Source organism: Apus apus, chromosome 14 (genome assembly GCF_020740795.1).
Source record: "Apus apus isolate bApuApu2 chromosome 14, bApuApu2.pri.cur, whole genome shotgun sequence".
NCBI lineage: Eukaryota > Metazoa > Chordata > Aves > Apodiformes > Apodidae > Apus > Apus apus.
This window is the reverse complement of record NC_067295.1, coordinates 6,571,169-6,592,803: the sequence shown is the minus strand read 5'-3', so window position 1 is coordinate 6,592,803 and position 21,635 is coordinate 6,571,169. Positions and strand designations below refer to the sequence as shown.

The following is a 21,635-nucleotide window of genomic DNA, read 5'->3' as shown; positions in this document are numbered from 1 at the left end:
GGAATTGATGGGGAATGATTCTTACACATGAATCCCATTGCAAAATCAAGCATATGGAAATGGAGAGGGGCATGTAGACATGGCAGGATCTAAATTTTGCTGGTAGCATCCACTGCCTGTGGGGATTCGGGAGCTTTCAGTCAGGTGGCAAAGCTAGAAAGAGAATACTGTTCATACTTTTTTTTTTTTTAATTATTACATGGTGCAGCATCTCTTACTTTGTTTTGGAAATTCTTTGGGTGTTTAAATATATATATTTAAAAATAATATCTGCCAGTTTTCAGCTTTACTGCAGAGCATCAGCAGGGATTCAAAAGCATGTAAGCTGATTAATAAAGAGTAATACATTTGACCAAAAGACATTTAAAGGGCTGTTACATTCTTTTGCATATCCTGCATATCTTCTAATTTGTCTGGTTGTTTTTTTCCTTATGGTTATTTTTTGTTGTTTTGCTTTTTATTTTCTGTTTCTAAGGCAGCTGCAAAGATGGCAAGTTAGAAGTATAAAATAAATTGAAACCTTTGTAATGCCCAATATTCAGGCTTCTTTTTGCAGGCAGGACAATTAAATATACAGACTTACATGCATTAGATGAAATGGGATATTGCTTTATCCAGTTTTTTTCCCAGTGTTCAGATATGCTTGGCTCTAATAGAATTAGGTGATTTGCTGTGTAGGTTCTTGATATCTACAGTAATTAGATCCAAACTGCAGCTGAACAGCTTTCTTAGCCACATCGTAATTTCTTTGCTCAGCTTGCATTATTTATGGGGGAGAGTGGTGACCAGATTGATCCCCTGCCATCTATCAGAACTGCTCACACGACTCTGTAACAGGCAGTGTTATTTAAAAATGAAAATGGTGACAGAAGCAATTCCCAAGAGCAGGGAACACCAAGGTGACATTTTCTTGATGTTAAAGTTTAAATGGAACAAATCCATGGATGGGAAAGAGCATCACATGCAGCTCCCACAGTGACACCTAGAGTTGGCCTTGAAAAGGACAGGGTTACCTAGAACTTTCAGGCTGAGGATGTATTCTGTGCCCTGCATCAATAGAAGTATTTCCTATTCATTTTGTTCAGCATAAAGGGATAGCTCTTAATTTGATTTAATTCACTGAAAATTTTCTCCTGCCATAAATAGGAGCCTAGAGAGAATTGTTTCTCCACAGAGCACTGAAACCCAGTTTTCAGAAGCAGCACATGCTCAGGCAATTGCACATTTCCTTTGCCTTTCATAACTGTTTATTGCATGCATAAATAACCAGAGTTAGCTATTTTCTTGCATATTTACAAGGCGTCTGTGCATAATTGTGGTAGCACTGTCAGCAGCTGAACAGCAAACATGGCCTGGTGCATTGTAGAGACAGTGTGGGCTTGATCTTGCTTGGACTGTCCAGAGGAGCTATGCTCTAGGATTGCTGTGAGCAGAAAAGTATTTTGTGATTCCTGTGTTTAGTTGGGTTTTAATTTTTGATGCTGTAGATTCTTTGGTTGGAAAGGTTTGGAAACATTAACTGCCTGAGTTAATTTCTGAACCTGTGATGCCTTCATTTTGTACAAGCAGTAATTAGAAAACAAGCACACAAGATTATTCATGCAGTGCATAAATGTGGCAATTAACTAAGGTGGACTCTGTTTCAAGTCAGGAAACAAAGAAAGAAAAAGCCAAGATGCTAAATATTGAACCTAAATTCCCATGCTAAAGGAAATTTTTTTAAATCTCATCCAAAGGAAAGGAAAAAGTGCTCTTGAGAACATGTGAAAACATAATGAAATGCAGCACCATTGATTTACTATATAAGAAAACTGAATCTGCCAAGAGTCAACAGATTGATTTAATGTACAATTTCAGATGAAAAGAGGGGTCTTGAAATGTTCAACAAAGCCTCTGAATGATTTCACAGATCTCTTCCTCTCCAGAAGTCTTTTACTCTCTTGACTAAACCAAGAAAGGCCTTTAAAAACGAGTTAGCAGAATTGGCTGAACAAGAACAAATTAAGAGATGATGAGGGCTTGAATTTGTTTTGAAATGTATTCTTAACAGCTTGAACAGGGGCATGTTTCTAGCCTGGGGCAGAGGCAGAGGGAACAGAGACTTGTTAAAGCCAGTCACCATGTTTATGTTAGATTTAAACTTGATCTGTAAATAGGAATCCAAAATGGATCTGACGTCCTCTTTTTTAGATGTTGCTGCATCCCAGGCTTTGACTGGATCTCACTTCTCAGGCATTAGCATTACAGAATTAAACACATTTTAAAATGTTTGTTGGATTCTGACCAAAAGTCAGGTTCAGAGGTCTTGTTGGGACTTTCGATCTCCATCAGAAGGCCACACATTCCATACAAGCCAGTAAGATGAGTGCTCTTCTGCAGCAAAACAGAGGAGCTGGAATGCCAGGTCAGTTCAAATTCCAAATCCTTTTGGGTCAGATCCCTTTGGGCAACATTGGGTCTCTCTACTAGGGGTTGGTACCAGGGGCTTTGGAAGAGAGAATCAGATACTCAGTAGCAAACAGTTATTAAAAGATAATTGAGAGATGATGGGTAGTGCATCCTTAACATTGGGTGGTGTCTGTGGATAAAAAGGGGAATTCAGGTCTTCTGTTTTTTGAGGGGACAAGGTGGGCAAGTAGTAGACATAGCATGTGGCCATGACAACAGGCTCATAGATGTAAATGGAGCAGGGATTGTTTGAGGCTTGATCCAAAGTCTATCAGAGAAAATAGAAAGAATCCCACCAAGTTCAATGGTCTTTGGATGTGTCTAATCCCACAGATACTCAAGCAAAAAGATGTCTCGGGAAATTTTTTGCAAAATCTCCTAAAATTAGGAAGATTTCTATTAACATCTGAAAGCCCTTGCACTGGGTTAACAGGAAAGACTAAAACTGCTTTCAATTTCCTTCTACTTTGGGGGGGAAAAAAGAGACTTGAGTTGCCTGAAGATAAAAAGTAATGTTTGTATTTGGGATTGGTTCTAATACCATGCCAGTACATTCAGGAACTGTACGAGACTTGATTTGAGGTACCTGCTGGGAGCTAGCAGGTTTATAAAGTATTTGACAGAGCTGTTCATGACCTGAGATGTTTCAGTGTATTCAGAAACCCAAGCATAAAAAGGGGAATTCAGAGTGTGACAAGAGTTTCCCTTGGAGTCAGTACAGCCACATTGCAAGGGCTTCTTGAAAACAGCTAAGCCTGCTGATTGTAGCCGTGGCAGACTGTCATGGTGTTCACCCTCCAGTTTCTTGGAAAATGTGTATATGCTGCTTCTGGGTATTATCAGTTCTTCAGAAATGTTCCTGTGAGCAGTAGGTGAAGGGACAAGAGCACTTCTAGGTAAGCAAACAATGTTTGGTCATGATAAGCTTCTGGAAGATGATGGGGCTCCTACTGCTTGGCCATAATGGCCAGAGGAAGATGTTTAACTGAGGTCTGAGGAAGAAAGGGAGTTCCTGAAGGAATACAGCTCAAAAAGGAGAAGTAAGTCAGTAGGCAGATGTAATGCTACATTAGGACAAGGGAAGTAATCTGACCTAGAGGTCTGAGTGAATCATCTCCAATTGAGATCTGCTCTTTTCTGGCATTGCTGCCCCCAAGGTTTAGGCACCCTGGACTGCTCCCAAGTCTTCTTAGTTTATAGATGCATGAAAGGTTTTGTTGAGTCCAAAAGGACAGTCTAAGCTCCAGTGTTTCCCTCTCTGCAGGGATGACAATGTTAGACTCTAACTAGTCAGGACTTGAAGGATGGCTTTGAATCCCCTCCAGCCTGGCCAGCACATCTGCAGCACTGAACGAGCAGCCAAAGTGGGAATATCTGCATGTGAGTCTGGATGATGAGTGGGGAAGCCAAGGTGGAGCCCAGGCACAGGTTGTTGTTTGTGATGCATGTGGCTTCCAGCATGCCCTGCCGTAAGGCACAATGGGACACTGTTCCCACCAATGTCATCTGCTGTTTGGAGGTCCAAAGTTTACTCCTAACAGCAGTTTGGGGACAACATGCCAGCAAAACTTGTGTTTGGTTGAGGCTACTGTTGCAACCAATTAAGACAATACAGTAAGATGGAGCTCCAAAGACCAGGGAGATGCTTTTGTCTTAGTGCAGCTCAATTCCTTCTGACAGGAAGCCAGGCCTTTGTGTCTCATGGAAGAATTATTCTGAATTGTTAATCTTGTTCATACATTTCCCTGCTTGGTGATGACACACTCATTGTTGAGTTCAGCTGCTAACAAAATCATTATCTGTTGAGTGGCTTCAATTTGCTGAGAAAAAAGTACTCTTTGTGGATCCGAAACTTTCTGCTTTGAAGAGTCATGCTAGAACATATTTTTTTTCTTCTTTGCATTGATGTGATTTCCCAAATGCTTGGCTTCCCATCCCTACCTCAAAATAGGCTCTATCCTTTCCTTTTCACTGATGGGATCTTTGCTATATTTTGGACAAACTCACAGAGTAGAGAGAGCCAATATCTAAGCCCTGAGCTCCTCAGAATCGAATGAAGAAGCACAAAATGCATATATTTTAGAGAAAAAACGTTACGCTTTCAGTTGGTGGAAGCAGTCTGCAAGCAACTGTGTTGAGGCTGGTGGAGGTGGGTAGCTATACAGACAGAAAGGACAGTTATGACAGAAAGGACACAATTCTGCCCTTTGGTACTGAGGCTGATATTAGTGAGCTAAGTGGAGACAGCCCACATGAACAGGGGTGCAAATACAGGTTGTGCTTTGAGAAGCTGGGCAAACCCCTCACTGCAGGCTGCATCTGGGCAGGGAAGGTGGTGGGGGCTGGCTCTGGGCATGGCCATGGGGCTCTGTGGGCATCAGGCAAGGGCAGCTCCAGCTGCCTGTTTGTGGTCCAGACTAACCAGGAGTGTTTCCAGAGTCCATAGTTGGGCTGGTCCTAGGGCTATAGGCTTTTGACCGGAGGACTGCTGCTTCTCATTGCCTTCAGGCTCTGGGTTGGATATAAAAAAGTCTACAACTCCTTCTTCCCTCAGGTGCAGATCAACTGCACAAGAGAAGCAGTTTAATACGTGAAACCCACGTGCTTCTGCTTCACCTGTTATTTAACACCCTTTAATTTCTAATTATTTATTTGTTCCTTTGGGATAAACTGGAAATGCAAGAGAAGGCTGGGGTCAGCAAAACAGCAAGACAGGAGAGATTTTATTCTAAGGGAAGCATAATTATGCTGACCAGATTTGCATAGTGTTTTGTTGCAAAAATATAGATTGCAAGTGCTGAAAGAGAGCTGATGACCTATCAGTAATAAGGCACAGAGATACGTAATTAAAAAGATGTGCAGCTAATGGCTTTGGTTAGACAAAAAAAATGTACAAGCTATATAGGTGGAAAAAGGGCAGGTCTTAAGCCAGAATTTACAGAACAAGGTAACGTGACATTTATGTAGTTCTGCAGTTGACACAGGTTTTGTCAGAACTGTAAAAAAAGGGATTGATTATCTGATTATTTGTAGGAAGTGTTTTTAAAGGACTGAGTCATCCACACAGACATGACTGCTGTGGCTGCTTCTCCCAGTAGAGAAGGGAATTAAGGAGTCAGAGTGTAGGTCGTTTCATTTATGCAGAGCAGTTTTGTTGGAGGTTGTAGAAAAGTAGCTGGTTTGCCAAAGCATATATTTATATTTTCTAAGTAACCTTATAATCAAGTAAAATGCATTTTCATGAATTTTTGTATGAAAAAAGTTCACTTTGACTTTAGAAACGCTATAATCTGGCTGTTAACATTATATTGTCCAAACTGTTCACACTGGTATGAATAAATGTCAGTCTTAAATTCCCATTGGCCCTCAACTGGGAAGTGAGTTCATTTAACATTTGAGCAAAGATGCCTCTTGGTGTGCAGGATGGCCTGTGGTCCCTACCACCTCCTGGTGTCCTCTCCTCCCTCCCAGAGCCAGCACCTCGCTTGGCACAGCTCTGCCCTTGGGTATGAGCCACCTTGGGATCTCTTGGATGGATGGGCTTGGATACATATCCCTTGAGCAGAGAGGAGATGACTTTTCATTATCTCTATTGCTCGGTAGCTATTATTAAAACCACAGCAGAGATCAGAGATTGCTACAGTATCTGTTCATAGTTTTAATTAAGGAAATGGCCACTGCACATTGGACTGTACATTCCAGCCACAGGTGTCTTTGAAAGCATCCCATCTCCTTTCCCAATGTGTGTCCATGTTAAGAGAAGTTTAAAAGCAATTGAAAGTGGAGAAAACAAGCCTGCAATGGTCTGTTCCTGTACATGGTTCTGCTGGTGGCCAAGTGAAGGAGACAAAAGACACATCATTTGTCAATGTACAATCCATTGTCGGTCCTGGTCACCAGCTGAAAGCCTTCCCCTGTACTCTGCACCTGCTGAATATCCTGTTCTCCAGTGATGATTACCCTGCTTGGTGCTCAGGTACCATAGTGCTGAATCCAATACAGAGCAAAAGAGAGAGAATTTTGTTTCAAGGAAGCTGAATATAAATAGATCTACGTATAGCATTTTAAAGCAGTTTTTTGTTGTTTTTTTTTTTTCCCACAGCGATGAAATCAGGAGGTACCCAGCTGAAGTTGATCATGACATTCCAGAACTATGGACAAGCATTGTTCAAACCAATGAAGTAAGTGAGAAAAGTGTGTGTTGCACAGAGAAACCATGATGGAACAGCCTGGTGCCATTTTCTAAGCCGTTCAAAGCTTGCTGTAGGGTCTCTCCAGGTTAGTGTGTCTGATTCCCTGGGCTGCTGCTGAATGTAGAGCTTCAGGGGTTGTGGAAACCTTGCCCTGCTAGACTGGGCTTCGGAGGAGATGCTGAGGATTCAGATACATTACAGTCTACTCAGGAATGTTATTCACTCTGATCTCTGTGAAATCTCCCTTCATAAATACAGGATGTTTTCAGCATTTCTTTCTTATGTAAACTTACTGCACAGGTCTGAGCTTTATCTGGTGTCAGTGTCCTTCTGGAATATATCCAGACAAGAGAGATGGTTCAGAACAGCTTTGGGAAAAAGCTAAATAGTATTTGTCTGGAAAAATATAATTTAATCGGTTGATTTATTGTTGTTTGTATTAAAGGGTTGTACTAGTCATTTGGCTGTGGTTGTGCTGACTCTGTGAAAATGAGTTTATCTGAGAGTGATACTGCAGGGTAATGAATCTAGAGAGAAAGGGAAGGGCTAGGATGATGCAGCCTTGATTTGTGCTTGCCCAGATCCTGTTGAGATGAGGGAAGTTATTCAGATACAAAGCAGATATAAATGAGTTCTGAATCCTGACCTGTATGTTTGTGTTGTAATAAGAAAAAAGACTGCTTATTGTAGAGAGTTTGGCAGACACTTGGGGCTGCAAAATGTTTAACGAAGTTGCTCAGTATCTGTGTCAAGGGTACCACTGGAATAGTAAATTCATTTCCTTCTTTTGTTCCTACTGTAGGGAAGTTCAGTTATTCGGTAATTTCCAATAAGATGGTCCATAAAAGACTAAAGTAACTGAGAACAAGTGGTTTGGAGTATGTGTTGTTGTTTTGTGTTCCAGCTATAGTGGGGAGCACAGCTGCTGGCTGGAAACTGAGGAATCTCTGTTTCACTATAGACTGACCTCAGACAAGTAAAGATTTGGCTTGACCTTATTTGACTGTCAGAAGGGCCAAATAATTTGTCCCCCTTTCCTTCAGGCCAAGTTTGAGCACGAACCTTCTTTATGTGCATTTGTTCTGGGAATCACAAGGAAATCCTATGAACTTCCAGGCAGCATGAGGTATTTGTGCAAAGGCCAAATGCTTCTGTGTTGTTTTCCAAATTGCACACAAATTTCTCCATCTTTCTGATGGATCACTGAGTGCCTGAGGAAGGTCAGAGAAAGCCCAGATAATACTGACAGGTCAGAGGGAAGGTGGTATCAGAGAACATCTACTCCAACATCTTCCCTTCCCCTGTCTGCCCTCTCCCTGAATGCTCAGATCATCAGTGCATGTGTCCATCCCTTGTGCATACAACACTGATGGATATAACCACAATTCTTAATTGTGTCCTGTCCCACATGTGAAATTAAGAAGCAGGAGGGTTTGAGCAGCCCTTAAGTGCTTGGCGGAATCGTGGTTGTGCTGCTGGCTTTTTACAGAGCATGTGATTTGTTACTTCTTCATGTGTTGAGATGCAGATAATCTCAATCTTTATCATTGGTATGACATTGTAATTCTGGGAATGCTAATGAGGTCAAATGAAAAGTTTACCATTTGTCCTGTGCTATACCCAGCCTTGGCAAGATGATGGATGATGAGAGAGGTATAGCCACGCTCCCCTGTAGAAACAATTACTACCATCCACTAGAACAATAACAGAAAATGATGATGTCTTAATCATTCCCTTTGCTTGATTTGAAGGGCAGCAACACCCTAATTTCTCACTGCTCCTACACCATGGGAAAAAGCAGCACTAGAGCATTCAGCAGCTGTGTTCCCAGGCACCACACCTTACAGCAGCAGCACTGCTGTCTTTGTCCTGAGCATTACTGAAGACATTAGTGATTTTGAATAAGGATATTTGTGAGCATTTGTCTTCATTTCAGTAAGAGTGAACAGGGAGCCAGATGCTCAGCTAGTGTAAATCTTCCTGGCTCCTTTGGCATCTGGTCCCATTGGCCTCTCTCACCAGCTCATGGACTGTTGTTGATGAGGTTCTTGGAGGTGTTTGCTGCACCATTTCTTTATACAAAAATAAGCAGCCTGAGACTACAAAAAAAGGTATGACATAATAAAGCTTTTAAAGCTATTTCTTTACGAGACTTTTTCTATGTAGGACATTCTTCAAGCCCCAGACATCTTCCAGGCTGTTTCTGGTGCTCCCTCTTTTTTTGCAGGCTAGGTACCCTTCTGATCCAGGCTTCACAAAGCTGGCTGCACCTTCCTGGGTCGAGAGGCTGTAGGGAGCTCACAAACCAGGGGCAGACACCTTTTGTCATCAAGACTGGTGTAAAGGACTTTTTTTTTTTTACTGTTTTTTTTTAATAAGTTTTTTTCCCAAAATAGTTTAATTTGAGGACCATAAAGTCCCATCTGGGAAGCTACTTCTGAGATCAGCTCATTGAAGGAAGCCCTTGGTGGATAGTGAGGACAACTCCATGTGGTACATTCTATGCGTTTTCATTCTTACTGTGTTATCAGCTCCATGGCTTTTCAAAGCAGAAGAAATTAACTTTTATTTCTCCTGAGTTGATAAGCTTCTTTATTCAATCAACCTTTCTCATGAACCCGAGGTAACACAACCATTAAATAATACTGAGTGCTCAGCTGCACGTGAAAGCTGGGGCCTCAGTTCATGTCCCCAGTGCTGGAGGAGGCAGTATGAGCTGCATCTCTGTTAAACTGAACTGAGCCACTGTTTTTTAGAGAATACAGTTGGCATCAGTAGGATTTCAGGCCTGATCCCAAGGGAAGTTGATAATCTTGAGTTTCCCACCATGTCTGGGATCCAATGTACTAAAAGCTGAACAGTGTTGAGGTATGTAGAGGGTAACAGGCAGCCATGGGGTCTGTCTCTGCCTGGGTTGGATTCATTTGAACCACCTGGAAAGCTGGTTTTGCTATACATAGCTGTACTCAGTGTATTCCAAACTGAATCAATACCTGTTGGAGCAGGGTCATGGCAGACAGGGCAGACCACACAAACCCTTCCCTGACACAGCTGGCCATCTGCTAGCAGAAGGGCACATCTCCAGGCCTTTGCCAGTGGTTTCTGCAGGAGAGTCACAGTAAAACATCCCTGGCAAGTTGCTTGAAACCCTGCAGAAGTCATCTGACTTGCTCTGCCCTTTCCCAGCCTCCCAAATCCACATTGAATTTATCCAGGGAGCAAGCCAGCTCCAGAAAGCCCAAGGCAGGATTTGGAAATGGGGAAACCAGAATCTGTCTTTGGGACCTTTTGTGCTCAGCGTTTGACATTAACTGACAACTCTTCATCTGGTCATTGATTCAAGCCAGTGGAGTAAATGAGAGGAGGGAAGCTAAACAGTCAGGGAAATGTGACAGCAGTAAATAAAGCCTGATCAGCTGCAATTATTTTATTTATTTGTGGCTCTGCATCTTCATTTCTGAAATAATTGCCCATAAAGTGTTGCAGAGGAAGCCAAATCTATTTATAAATCCTATGGCCCAGTGTAGATTCCTTTGCTAATTCCAAATGCATCATAGAAAAAGCGAGTACTTGCTAAAACTCCAGGGAAGATTTAATGTATTTGCAATGTATCTTACAGTTAATGTGTAGTTTTATTTAGCTTATAACAGTTCAATCATGCAAAATTATTACCATATGGGACAGGGAAAAAATAACAACCTCCCCTTCTCCCATGATTAGTGTGTCTAACTGTGCTAGTATTGTACAGCATAATAAAACTTATTTACTGATCACTGATATCTGCAGCCAGAGCTTTCTATATGACTTATCAGGTAGGAATGGTTTAGAGCCATAAATTTCAAAGGGTTTTGTTTGTCCAAAAGGAACAAGCATTTTACAGTTTTATTTGGTTTCCATTTGTTTCTACTAGCTGGTGGAGTTAAATAGCTGGCTCAGCAACAAAACCAACACACTGTTGTTTTTTTTTTCCCTCCCAAGGCTTTATTCTGGAAAGGAGAAATTCTGCTCTAGTAGAGTCAGTGTTAGGATTCCTGGTGCCAGGATTTTGTGAGGGATTTTTACAGTTCCTTATGGAAAAGCCAAATAGGATTGAATAGAAAATGATACCTTGTTATTGGAGTTGTGAGAAAAGTATCTCTTGGTATGTGTTTCAGCATGACAATTCTCATTCCTTGTTTTATAAGCTGCTTTGTAGAAATGTGTGGAAAGGGTATTCATTATAAAATCTTTGAGGTTTATTTGTTCCATTAAAATAAATACTACTGTATCCAGTGCACTCACTTTTGTCTGAAACTGAGATAAAAACCAGTTCTTTTCCAACTTGAGATTTTGCTGATATTTTTAACATCTTTTTCCTTATGTTTTTACAAGTCATAGTACAGAACTGGTAAGAGCCACATGGCTGTTTCCTTCAGTGGCTGAAGTTCACAGTTAAAGGATTTAATAAAGTAGAACCAATTAACATCAGGGTGATATCAGGCCAGATGAGACTTTGGAGGTTATGAGATCCAGTCTCCTTGAATCACAGGTGATTGTCTCACAAAATCCTGGTTGTTAACTGATCAAACATTGCTGACCATGTTGTTTCAACCTTCTGGCCCTGCTATCCTTCCTGAAACTCACTGCTGTAGGAGTAATCGTACCCACTGGGAGCACCTCCTGGTTTCTGCAGCCCTCAGAGACATGACACATCCCAGTGCCAGCCACTAAACAAGCTCATAGTCAACAATCTAGTACAAAGCTAGAGCTCTACAGAATAAAACCTCCACACTCAGTGCTCAGCTTCTGTAATGTTCCCATAGCATATCTTTTGGCTCAAAAACATGGGCACTGTTAGCTGGGCTGAAATCTTGTATCCAGGGTCATGAGGAAGAGAGTATTTTTGTTTTGATTGGCAAATTACAGCTTTTACTAGCTTTTAGATGTCATCCTTATAGTGAGAAAGGATTAGCAATGTTCTTTAAGTTTCTCTTTTATTTCCTTTTAGGATTGCTCAACAAACAATGCATATTTTGATAGGGATATTAAATAGACCACATGACTGTTAATCGCTTTAATTTCCTACAGTAACATTCCCTTTCCGAAGCTGCAGTGTGACTGTTGTACCTGTGAAATGCAGCCTCCAGGTCTGATTATTATATCAGTTAGGCTGGTGTGTCATTCTTCCCCATTGGTAGCATTGCTCCCAAGTCAGAGGAGTTGAAATGAGCTTCAGATTCGGGGCCATTGAAGATTGCTTTCTGTCTGACACTGCATATCGTGCTGTTTCGAGGAAATACATTTTGCAAACCTGTCGCATTTCAGCTGGCAGGCATCCAGTATAAACACACTGTTGTAAGTCAACATAGCAATTAAATCAAATTGCAATGTTTTCTCTGAGCAGCTAGAGAAGTAAGACATGCATCCAGTGGCTGCTACGCCAGGAGCCTTCCAGGATTAACACTTCGGCATACTGGAATGTGCCATGCAAAACCCCACCGAGCAGTTGCTGGTCAGAGTGCAAACCCGGCTGCTGAGTTTTGGCACCCAGCTCAAGCCCTGTTCCTGTGCCCCTCACTGGAGAGAGAGCACTGGTTCTGCACAAGCTGTGCTACTGGAGAGCAAAGCTTGAATAAAGTGGTTGAAAAGGTTGAAGCTAGTAATGCTGGTATTCAGTTTATATAGGTGGATTTTAAAATCACAAGGAGTGTTGTCTTGTGACAGCTTGAAGAAGAAATGCTTTCTTTGCTGCTGGACGTGTCAGTAATCAGATATTCTGTGGCCCTCATCCATGAGATTTTTGGCTTTTAAGAGTATTAAAATCCGTACCTAACAAACTGCTGCTGAAACATTTGCCCAAGTGAGGCTGACAGGCAGATTTGATATTTACATCAGGAATAAATCTGGAGTAAACTGGATGCATTGTCACTGGATATTTGAAGTACATGAGATTTGAATGTGGTCCCAAATAAGGGCAGTAGAGGTTGCCATGTAGTATTTTAGTTCTTTAATTTCTGGTATGTTATGCATGAACTGTTTTTCTCCTTTATAACTAATCCCGTTCATCAGATCACACCTCAGTATTTCAATGCAAATTGTGGTTTAGCACACAGCAGTGCCTCTGCTCCTAATCTCATTTATGCAGATTGGAAAATCTGCGGTGACTTCAAGGGGAGTTGAATCAGGATTGGAGCTGACTGATGGCCCTGGACAGCAATGAAATCCAGCCTTCTGTCTGTCACTGTGCACTGCATTTCCCCTTGCCACAGCTCAGCAACTGCTGGCTGAAATATTGATCAATCCCATCCAGTCCAGGAGAAATTTGCTCTCCAATTCTGCAAGCATGTTTATGAAATGACCCCAGAGTCAAAGTCTGAAAAGCCCAGGTAGCTCAACGTTGTCCATTTAGATTAGGATATGTAGGGATCCCTGACAGCAGCGTTTCACTATGCTGGCAGCCAGGAAGGGGAAATCAAACCTCCTTCCCTCTCCTTCTGCACCAGCTCTGCTGTGCTGTCCCAATCCATGCTGCCCTGAGTCGTCCCCTCCTGGAGCAGGGCAGGAGCTGCTCTGAGTCAGAATGGGACATGAGTCCCTGCACTGGGAGGGAGCAAACCTTCCTCCAGTGCTGGTTTGCTGCATATCACCACATCTCTGGGGTTCAGCCCCATCCCTCTTTCCAGCACTGGGGAGCTGCCATCCACCACTGCTGGTGAATTCTCTCTAAAATCCCTTGCTCCCAGCTTCCACGTGGCATCTCCAGCTCCTGGCAGGAGAAGACTTCACTCTGCAGCTCACAAAAACATCAGCCCCATGGTCTCTGTGCCTGGGCCTTTTTGCACAAATAATTCAAGCCTTGCTTTTTAGTTCAGCTCATTTGTTGGGGTCTCTCTGGCAGATGATAACACAATGCTCAATATCTATTTTTGTTCTTGTCTTACACAGACACAAATGGCCACAGGTACTGACTGTACCTGCCCCTTATCACCTTTTTTAAGGGAAAGCTGAGTGGGAAGTCATATTTTACAGTAGTGAAGTGTTTCTGCTTGATTAGCCACCTTCTATCTAAGTGCTTATAGAATTTTGCTAATTAGTCTTTGGGAACAAAGACATGCTGGTGTTTATTTTTTCTTTAAAAGACAGCAATTGCAGCAGCTTTTTCTTCCCTTCCCTTCCCTTCCCTTCTCTTCTCTTCTTTATATATATATATATATATATATATATATATATATATAATGTTACCACAGTGTATTAGCAAAGAAGAATCTTCAGCACCTGATTTTAATCAAGCTACTTCTTCATTCTAATTTTCTGTATACCAAGAAATGCAGTCCTGTGGCTTTGGCTTTTAATCAGAGATGCACTTTCACTTCCTCAGTTTCTTATTTCATGCATTTTACCCTGTATCAGCAGTGCAGAAAAGCAGCAAACATTATTGAGGGAAGAGCTGGCATGAAATGCATAACCTGTAATTTACTGCTAAGTAACAGGGCTTGGCACACGGGGGACTCATCGGTGTAGCAGTGAGGTGAGATGGCCTTAGTAAATCTCAGCAAAAAAATGTCTCCAAAATGTTTTCAGTGGGATATGCAGATATTGCTACCTTGAAATATTTCATGGGAATTTCTCTCTACAATTTATAATCCTTAAACTAGACTCAGGAGACTGAAATTGAGGGAGGGAAAATGATTTGTGCAAGACTTGTGGTATAAACCAGAGACTGAAGCTGTTTTCTCTCTGGAGCAGCACATGCGGCTTTATCCTCGAGACAAGTTGCACCATGCTCATCTCTCCCCTTGGGAGGTGATTTTTGGAGGTTTTCTGGAGCTAAATTGCTCCCCCTTTTCCCCTGGTCCATATTTCCATACAGGGATAGCTCTGGGGATCCCCACCACTTTGGAGGATACAGATAGGGATTTGGTCACTAATGCTGAGATTTCTTGGGTGAGGGCTGGAGGAAAGCAGCAGTGAAATGGGTCTGATGAAGCAGCATGTCCTGTGGCTCAGGACCTGCAACTGACTTTGCCAGAGGTCACCAGTTCAGGTAACACAGTCCTGAGGGCAGTGATGATGCAAAAGCATTTGGGAGGGACCCACAACCCAAGTCACAGTGTCTTGCAGGTCAAGACAGGAAGGTTTTGGCAAAGCAGAGAGGCTTAGGAGGGAGTGCACACCCTGGACTTGGTGCTATTGGTGACTCACTGCTGTAAACAAACAAAATAGTGTGTTTAAAATAGCCATAATAGCTGTTAATAACACCCCCTTAGGACATGCTGGTCATTTCTGACCTCTTTTTTTTTTTTTTTTTTTTTTTTTAAATTCATTCTCATTGTCTGGTTCAATAGTGTTAGTACGTCTCTTGTTAGCTTACAGTTTTCCACTCTGCTGGAAGATCTTGCATGTGGGTAAATAAAATTGAGAAAGCCTGTAATACTCATTGCATGTGAAGAAGTAGCAGAAACCCAGAGTAAATAGTATTGCAAATGTGTGGGAGCTGGAGAGCAGGGGAGGGGCAGCAAAACTTGAAAACAGAAGCAGTTTGAAGTGCTGGATTATGCACTATGGGTAACAAAATACTCCAGGCCAGCACATAAGGCAGGTACTGTTCTCAACAGCAACATCCAACCGATCTGATCCTGCTAGGACTTTAAGCCCCTTTTGTAAACCTTGCTCATTGATGGTCCAAATTCTTCATGTAGACACGGTTAGCAGGAATATTGCACAAAGACTGCAGATATGCACTATCTGTATAAGGGTTTGGAACTGCTTCGATAAGCTGGGATGAAGCAGCAAAAGAAATGCAGATGTTCAATTCATCTGTAAATTTACAGGGAAATCTAGCAATAATTATTATTACTATTTTATTGAGTTTTCAATATGACTGACTTGCAGTTTGTTTGATTCTAACTCATGATACACACTAAGAGAATTTTGACCCAGCATATTTGTGTTTCCCTGTATTTTGTGCTTGTTTGAATTGCCACAAGATGACCATCCGGCCAAAATTTTCAAACAAAACAATCTTGCATATGATTCTTCAGGATCTTATTAAGCAGAAAATCTGTTTCCTGAGGCATAAAACCCATGTTGCAAGCACAGGTTTTGTGTCAGGACTCTTGAGTGACCCCCAGCCAGGAGGAGAGGAGAGTGTGGTTCCAATGCCAGCTCTGCCCCTCCTGGAGCTGATGATGGCAGAGACAGCTTGGAGCAAAATCCTGGTTTTCTCCACAAGACTGTGAAGGATGGGGTACAGTCAGGAGTATTCATGCCAGCCCTGGGCAAGGTGGGAGCAGCAGCTGTCCCTTTCAGCATGGACCCAGAGGCACCACCAGCCTCTGTGTTTTCTGCCATCCACAGCAGCATCCACAACCTGACACCAGCAAAGCAGAGTGCCCAAGGAGGCCAGAGCTTTCCCCGTTCCCCGCCTAGTTTTCCAACCCCCAAATCAGCTCCAAGTTGAAACCATATTTTCTTTCTTTCTTTCTTCTTCTTTCTTTCTCTTTCTTTTTCTTTCTTTCTTTCTTTCTTTCTTTCTTTCTTTCTTTCTTTCTTTCTTTCTTTCTTTCTTTCTTTCTTTCTTTCTTTCTTTCTTTCTTTCTTTCTTTCTTTCTTTCTTTCTTTCTTTCTTTTTTCTTTCTCTTTCTTTCTTTCTTTCTTTCTTTCTTTCTTTCTTTCTTTCTTTCTTTCTTTCTTTCTTTCTTTCTTTCTTTCTTTCTTTCTTTCTTTCTTTCTTTCTTTCTTTCTTCCTTTCTTCCTTTCTTCCTTTCTTTCTTCCTTTCCTTTCCTTTTTCTTTCTTTCTCTTTTTCTTTCTTTTCTTTCCACTTTCCTTGCTTTCCTTTCCTTCCTTCCTTCCTTCCTTCCTTCCTTCCTTCCTTCCTTCCTTCCTTCCTTCCTTCCTTCCTTCCTTCCTTCCTTCCTTCCTTCCTTCCTTCCTTCCTTCCTTCCTTCCTTCCTTCCTTCCTTCCTTCCTTCCTTCCTTCCTTCCTTCCTTCCTTCCTCCCTTCCTCCCTTCCTTCCTTTTCCTTCCCTCCCTCCCACCCTCCCTCTCTCTCTCTTACCCCCTCCCTCCCTTCTCCCCCCTCCCTCCCTTTTTTTTTTTTCTTTTTTTTTTCTTTTTTCTTTTTTTTTTTTCTTTTTCCTGCCTATTGACCCCAGGTCTGAGAGCTGGGCAACTGGGAATTTTGCCCAGAACAACCATTTTTGCTCTGCCTGACCTAGTTGTCGCTGCCCATGGGGGGTTTCTGCTCCTCCCATGCCTTCGCTTTGCAGCGTCGGGCTTCTGTGCTGCTGATTGTATCACGGTGCCTTGCTGTGATCTTGGTGTGTGCTGGATATTTTGGCACAGAAGCTGCTTTTTACATGCTTCTGTAGCACTCAGGGCACTCATGATTCCCTTGAAGCCATGGCGAAGCCTCCGCTTCCGTGCTGTGGTACCACGGGGCAGTGCCAATCCAGAGTGAATCTGTAGCTCTGGGTGGTGAGAGCACAGCCAGGTCCTGCTCTGTCAGCAGTCAGTGAGGCCAGGCAGAAGAGATAGGTTTTGCAGCATATCCAGGCCACCTATTCAAATCCAGGCTCTTTTGGCACCCGTGAAATTGTCTGACAACTTGTGAGCGGGCACCATGCCATGCGAGCAGATGGGCATGAATGTGCTGGCAGCCAAGAGCCTGGGATGTTCATCTGGCAGAGGGGAGGGAGAGCAGAGCTCCTTGCTGCTTGTCCAAATGCCTGTCCCTCCTGACGCTACCACGGGAAGAGCAGGCACAGTGATGGGGTGTCTGGTTTGGGCATGGGGTGATGATATCCCCCTCATTGCCCCTGATCCCTTCTACTCCATCACTGACGACAAGGTAGTTTCTGAGATGCTTTCAGCCCGAGCTCCTCATTTTGTTGGGGACAGCCAGCACCCTGCACTGTCCTGTGTCCTCCAGAAACTCTCCTTGAAGGCAACAGCACAGCATTTTTTTTAATATTTTTTTTTTTAACCACCTCTGTTAGGTGGTTTCCTATGAGACTGGCTCTTTACAGAAGTGAATCCTGAGATAACAGGATTAAAACATCCTCTTCGAGGCTTCACAGAAATTGTCACCAGGGCTTTCTTTAAAACACAACTCCACGGAAGGCCTTAATGTTTACTGCCCTGAGGGGCAGCTTTTTGCACACAGGCATGCATTTCATGATGATTGACACATCATTAATTAACTGTTATTAATTAACCCCATAATCTGAAGGGATGGGGGGAGGAATTCCTCGCAGGCCTGGATCCTGTCATTTCTTTGAATACATGAGTCCCCTGTTCTGCTGCACTCCCAAACCCATCTGTCTCTGGGAGTGAAGAAGCTCATAAAGAAGGCAGGACTAATGAACAGCCTTTTATAGCTCCCCCTTCCACCGCCTTAATTTCCTGACAGCCCCAGTTCAAACGGGATTTGCAGGAGCAAGACTATTTGTATCTATTACCCTGAGTTCAGAGGAAGAGAAACATGACAAAAAATATATCGGTTGTTGCCTTTCAGCCTCCCCTTGTTCCCTGCTGTGTGTGATGCTGTGAAGGATACAGGATGGGTTTGTAATGTAGGACTGGCTCTGTGTGTGGATGGTCACATACCTCCCAATAGCGCTACGAAAGCCCAAAGTTAGGACAGAAAACCCTTTTTGCCTCCCCAGTTTAGGTCCAGTGTGATGACCTCCCTGCTGCACTCCATAGCCCAGGCCACACCAAAGTGCTGACCTGCACCCAGAACAGCAGCAGAAGGGACAAATTCTTCCCATGCTGACTTCAGCTGGGCTTTCCTGGTGTCCTTGAAGATTTTATTTTGCTGTAATCATTTTGAGCCAGCCTGTATCGCCTGCCAGCTCTGCCTGGTGGCCTCTAGCGATCTCGTATGTCAGGCAGCAGCATGATTACAGCTTTATTTAACTAACTTTGTCTGCATTTGCCTTTCAAGGAGCAACAATGCAGTGATTCTGTAGATTAAATGTGGCCTAAGAAAAGAAATTGTCCTGTTTATCCACAAACATCAGATTCTTGGGGTGATGCCAGTCTCGATAAGACATCAGTGGTGCTGATAAGCCAACAGTCATCATCACTGATCAGTGTTTTGCTGATGTTTTGGCAAGGTTTTCTGTCCAATATTGTTGACCCTATGCTTTTCCTATTATGCACTGCATCTTTTAGCAGGAGAAAGACCTTCCCAGGGATCAGAGTGCTACCTGCATTGCAGGAGATGCCTAAAACCCATTCTGTTTGGCATGGCTTGTTCCTTTTGTTCAGCGTTGTCCATCAGGGTTCATCCCTCCTGTGCAATTCCAGGCACAGCAGCAATAATCCTGCCATTTTGTGTCTCTGCAGTTGGGAACTGCCTCACATTGCTGACATCTGAATTACATTTTTAACAACAATTTCCTTTGTTATATAAAACAAAGCCAAAACAAACACTGGTTTTGGAGGCTCACTTTCTGGTTTAAACGACATAGACCTTTAAACGGATGAGGGCTATGAATCATTTTTGTGTAGATACTGGTTTTGGGTTGTTTGTGTAGGATTTTTTTTTTGTTGTTATTGTCTTTCTTTCTTTTTTTTTTTTTCTTTGTTTGCTTGGGTTTTTGTTGTTTTGTTTTTTTTTTTTCCCTGGCAATGTGAGACTATCACTCTTGATGCAGTAGGCCACTTTGGAAAAGCTCCCTGGTCCCTCTTATCTAACTGTTCTGTTATTAGATTATTGGATTCTCTCATTTGCCACTTCCCCTAAAAACTCACTCACTGAAATGGTGAAATTGCAGTGTATTACCTGGTATTGCACCAATTATTTATTGCAGTATCTACTAGATTTTAATAGCTACAGACTTCAAAACAATGTTGGTGTTACCGAAGACATTTAATATCTATGAACTTATGGGAAGTATTTTCTGGCACTCAGCAATGACTCCAAAGCCTCAAAGAATTTCAAAGCCTGACATCGGTGCAAGAAAGGAATACTAATCCATCAACAGGAGCAGGATTTTAATTGCTTTTGAATTGATTCTATAGAAATCTAAAATTGCTTTGTGGAATGGAAAAAAAAAATCCCCACTTTTATCTGTGAAGAGGTTTTAATTCTAGCAAATAGAATAAGTGGCTGCTGTAATAATACAGGATTTTTTCCCCTCTGACTGTGTAGCTGTTCCTTCAGTCCCTGCCTGCTGGGATTTTATCCTTGAGCACTGAGACATTGGAGTTCATCAGATATTATACGTGGCAATTGCCAGACCAGGAGAGGCTCTTTGGTGGCTGGAAGATTTGTGCTTCTATTACATTAGCTGTTAAAAAATGAGACCACCTGCATTCTTTTGCAATGTGACCTTCTCTAGCTGGTCATATGCTGTGTTTTCTCTGTGACCTGATCTGATACAGTGCTTTAAAACCAAATAATACCTAGACTCTTGCTTTACAGTTTTCTTTTCTTTCTCTCTTTTTTTTTTTTTTTTTTTTTTTTTTTAAAGAAAGGAATGAAAATCTCTGCAAATGTTTGTACATCTGGCTTAGCTTCTGGTTAAATTCATCCTTAGAGACTGCTGGAAAATATTACTTCTCCTGTTTAGGAGAGAACTGAGTCATGTTTTCCAAAACAGTTTTCAAGGAAAGGGTATCAAAAATTATTTGTATTTTCCTGTTTAGGAGATCTGGTGAATTCTTGAAAATCATCTGCATGGCAGAAGAAACACCACCAGATTGTGGATGTTTCCATTGTCTTGGCAAATGGGAATTGCCTTCCCAACTGGCAGGTAGCAAAGGAGCGAGCATCCTGCCCATGGACAGCATAGGTTGTGGTGGTCCCTTTCCTGTCCCACCACTCTGTCACCTGTGGGGTCAAACATGGTGGCTCTTCCTTGCAGTGGTGTGGGGACAGAGCCAGGCATCCTCCTTGGGTGACAGGTGGAGGATAGCAGCATGGGTATGATGGGTCAGGTTGATCTTTCAGGGCCTGGGGCTGTTGGGTCTCTCTGGGCACAGTGGAAGGACTCTGCTGGGTTTCAGAGGGAACCAGATCTGGCCTCTCATGTTATCTCAGCATTTCTGTTTGTGAATCAGCTGGAGGAATCCCTTTCCTCTGGCCTAAAATACTCAGGATGCCAGTGGGAAGAATCACAGAAAAGGAGATATTCAGGGTGCCCTAACTGGACACCACAGTGGAGATGGGGAGTCCCATCTCCTGCCTCTCCATGTGGCTTCTCACCAGAGAAACCCATTCTGAAACCCTGAACAAGCCTCAGCCCAGGCCAGGAGAAAGGCCCCATATTCCCCATCTTCACCCAAATCAACATTTCAGATGTAGCCAAACCTTTCCAGCAGGTATCTCTCAAGTGGAGTTATAATGTCATCTAATACTGGTCAGCAGTAACATTTCCTTAGCCAGGTTTTGAAATTATCATTGAGTTTTACGGAGAAAAAAAAAAAAACAACAAAACCAACAACCAAGTATTTAGTATTTTAAGTAGCCTTAAACTTTCTAAAAGGTGACTTGTGGCAGCACCAGAAATTCTGAAATGATGATTTTGGTGTGTTTTTGAAGCATTTTGATACCAACATGCATTGAAGTACAGAAAACCTTCCCAGTGAGGGCTTTAAAAGTTTTAACATTTTTAGAAAGAAACCTAGCCATTATTGCATTTGTGAAGGACAATTATTTTGTCCTTTCTTGCATAACTACTCATTTTAAAATACGTTTTAAATAATTATTTTTAAATTGTTTTTCTTCAAATTGACCATAGCAAACCACACAAATCTCTTCAGGATTAATTTTCCACCTAGCTGAAGAAATTAGCTATTGCTTTCTCCCTCCCACCTCGAAGCTGAGCTAGAATGGTTACCTGGATACCCTGCCTATAAAGGATGTATGTGCTGAAGCAATCTGAATAGCCTGATTTGTCATCTAACTGCAGACATCATTAGCAAAGCATTATTTGGCTAGAACATTGTAGGCTGAACATGGATATCTCCTCTGTGTTGAGGAGAGATTTAATTTAACCACCTT

The 21,635-nt window shown here is 42.3% G+C and overlaps 1 protein-coding gene across 2 annotated transcripts in view; it reads left to right on the top strand.

Annotated features, from left to right (window-relative positions):
- The window catches only part of FAM20C (FAM20C golgi associated secretory pathway kinase), a 60,717-nt gene that overhangs the window by 6,081 nt on the left and 33,001 nt on the right, over positions 1-21,635 (top strand). For both annotated transcript variants that reach the window (XM_051632347.1, XM_051632346.1), the window contains exon 3: positions 6,551-6,629. In XM_051632347.1, the coding sequence (XP_051488307.1) occupies positions 6,551-6,629 (79 nt within the window). The remainder of the gene's footprint in view (positions 1-6,550; positions 6,630-21,635) is intronic.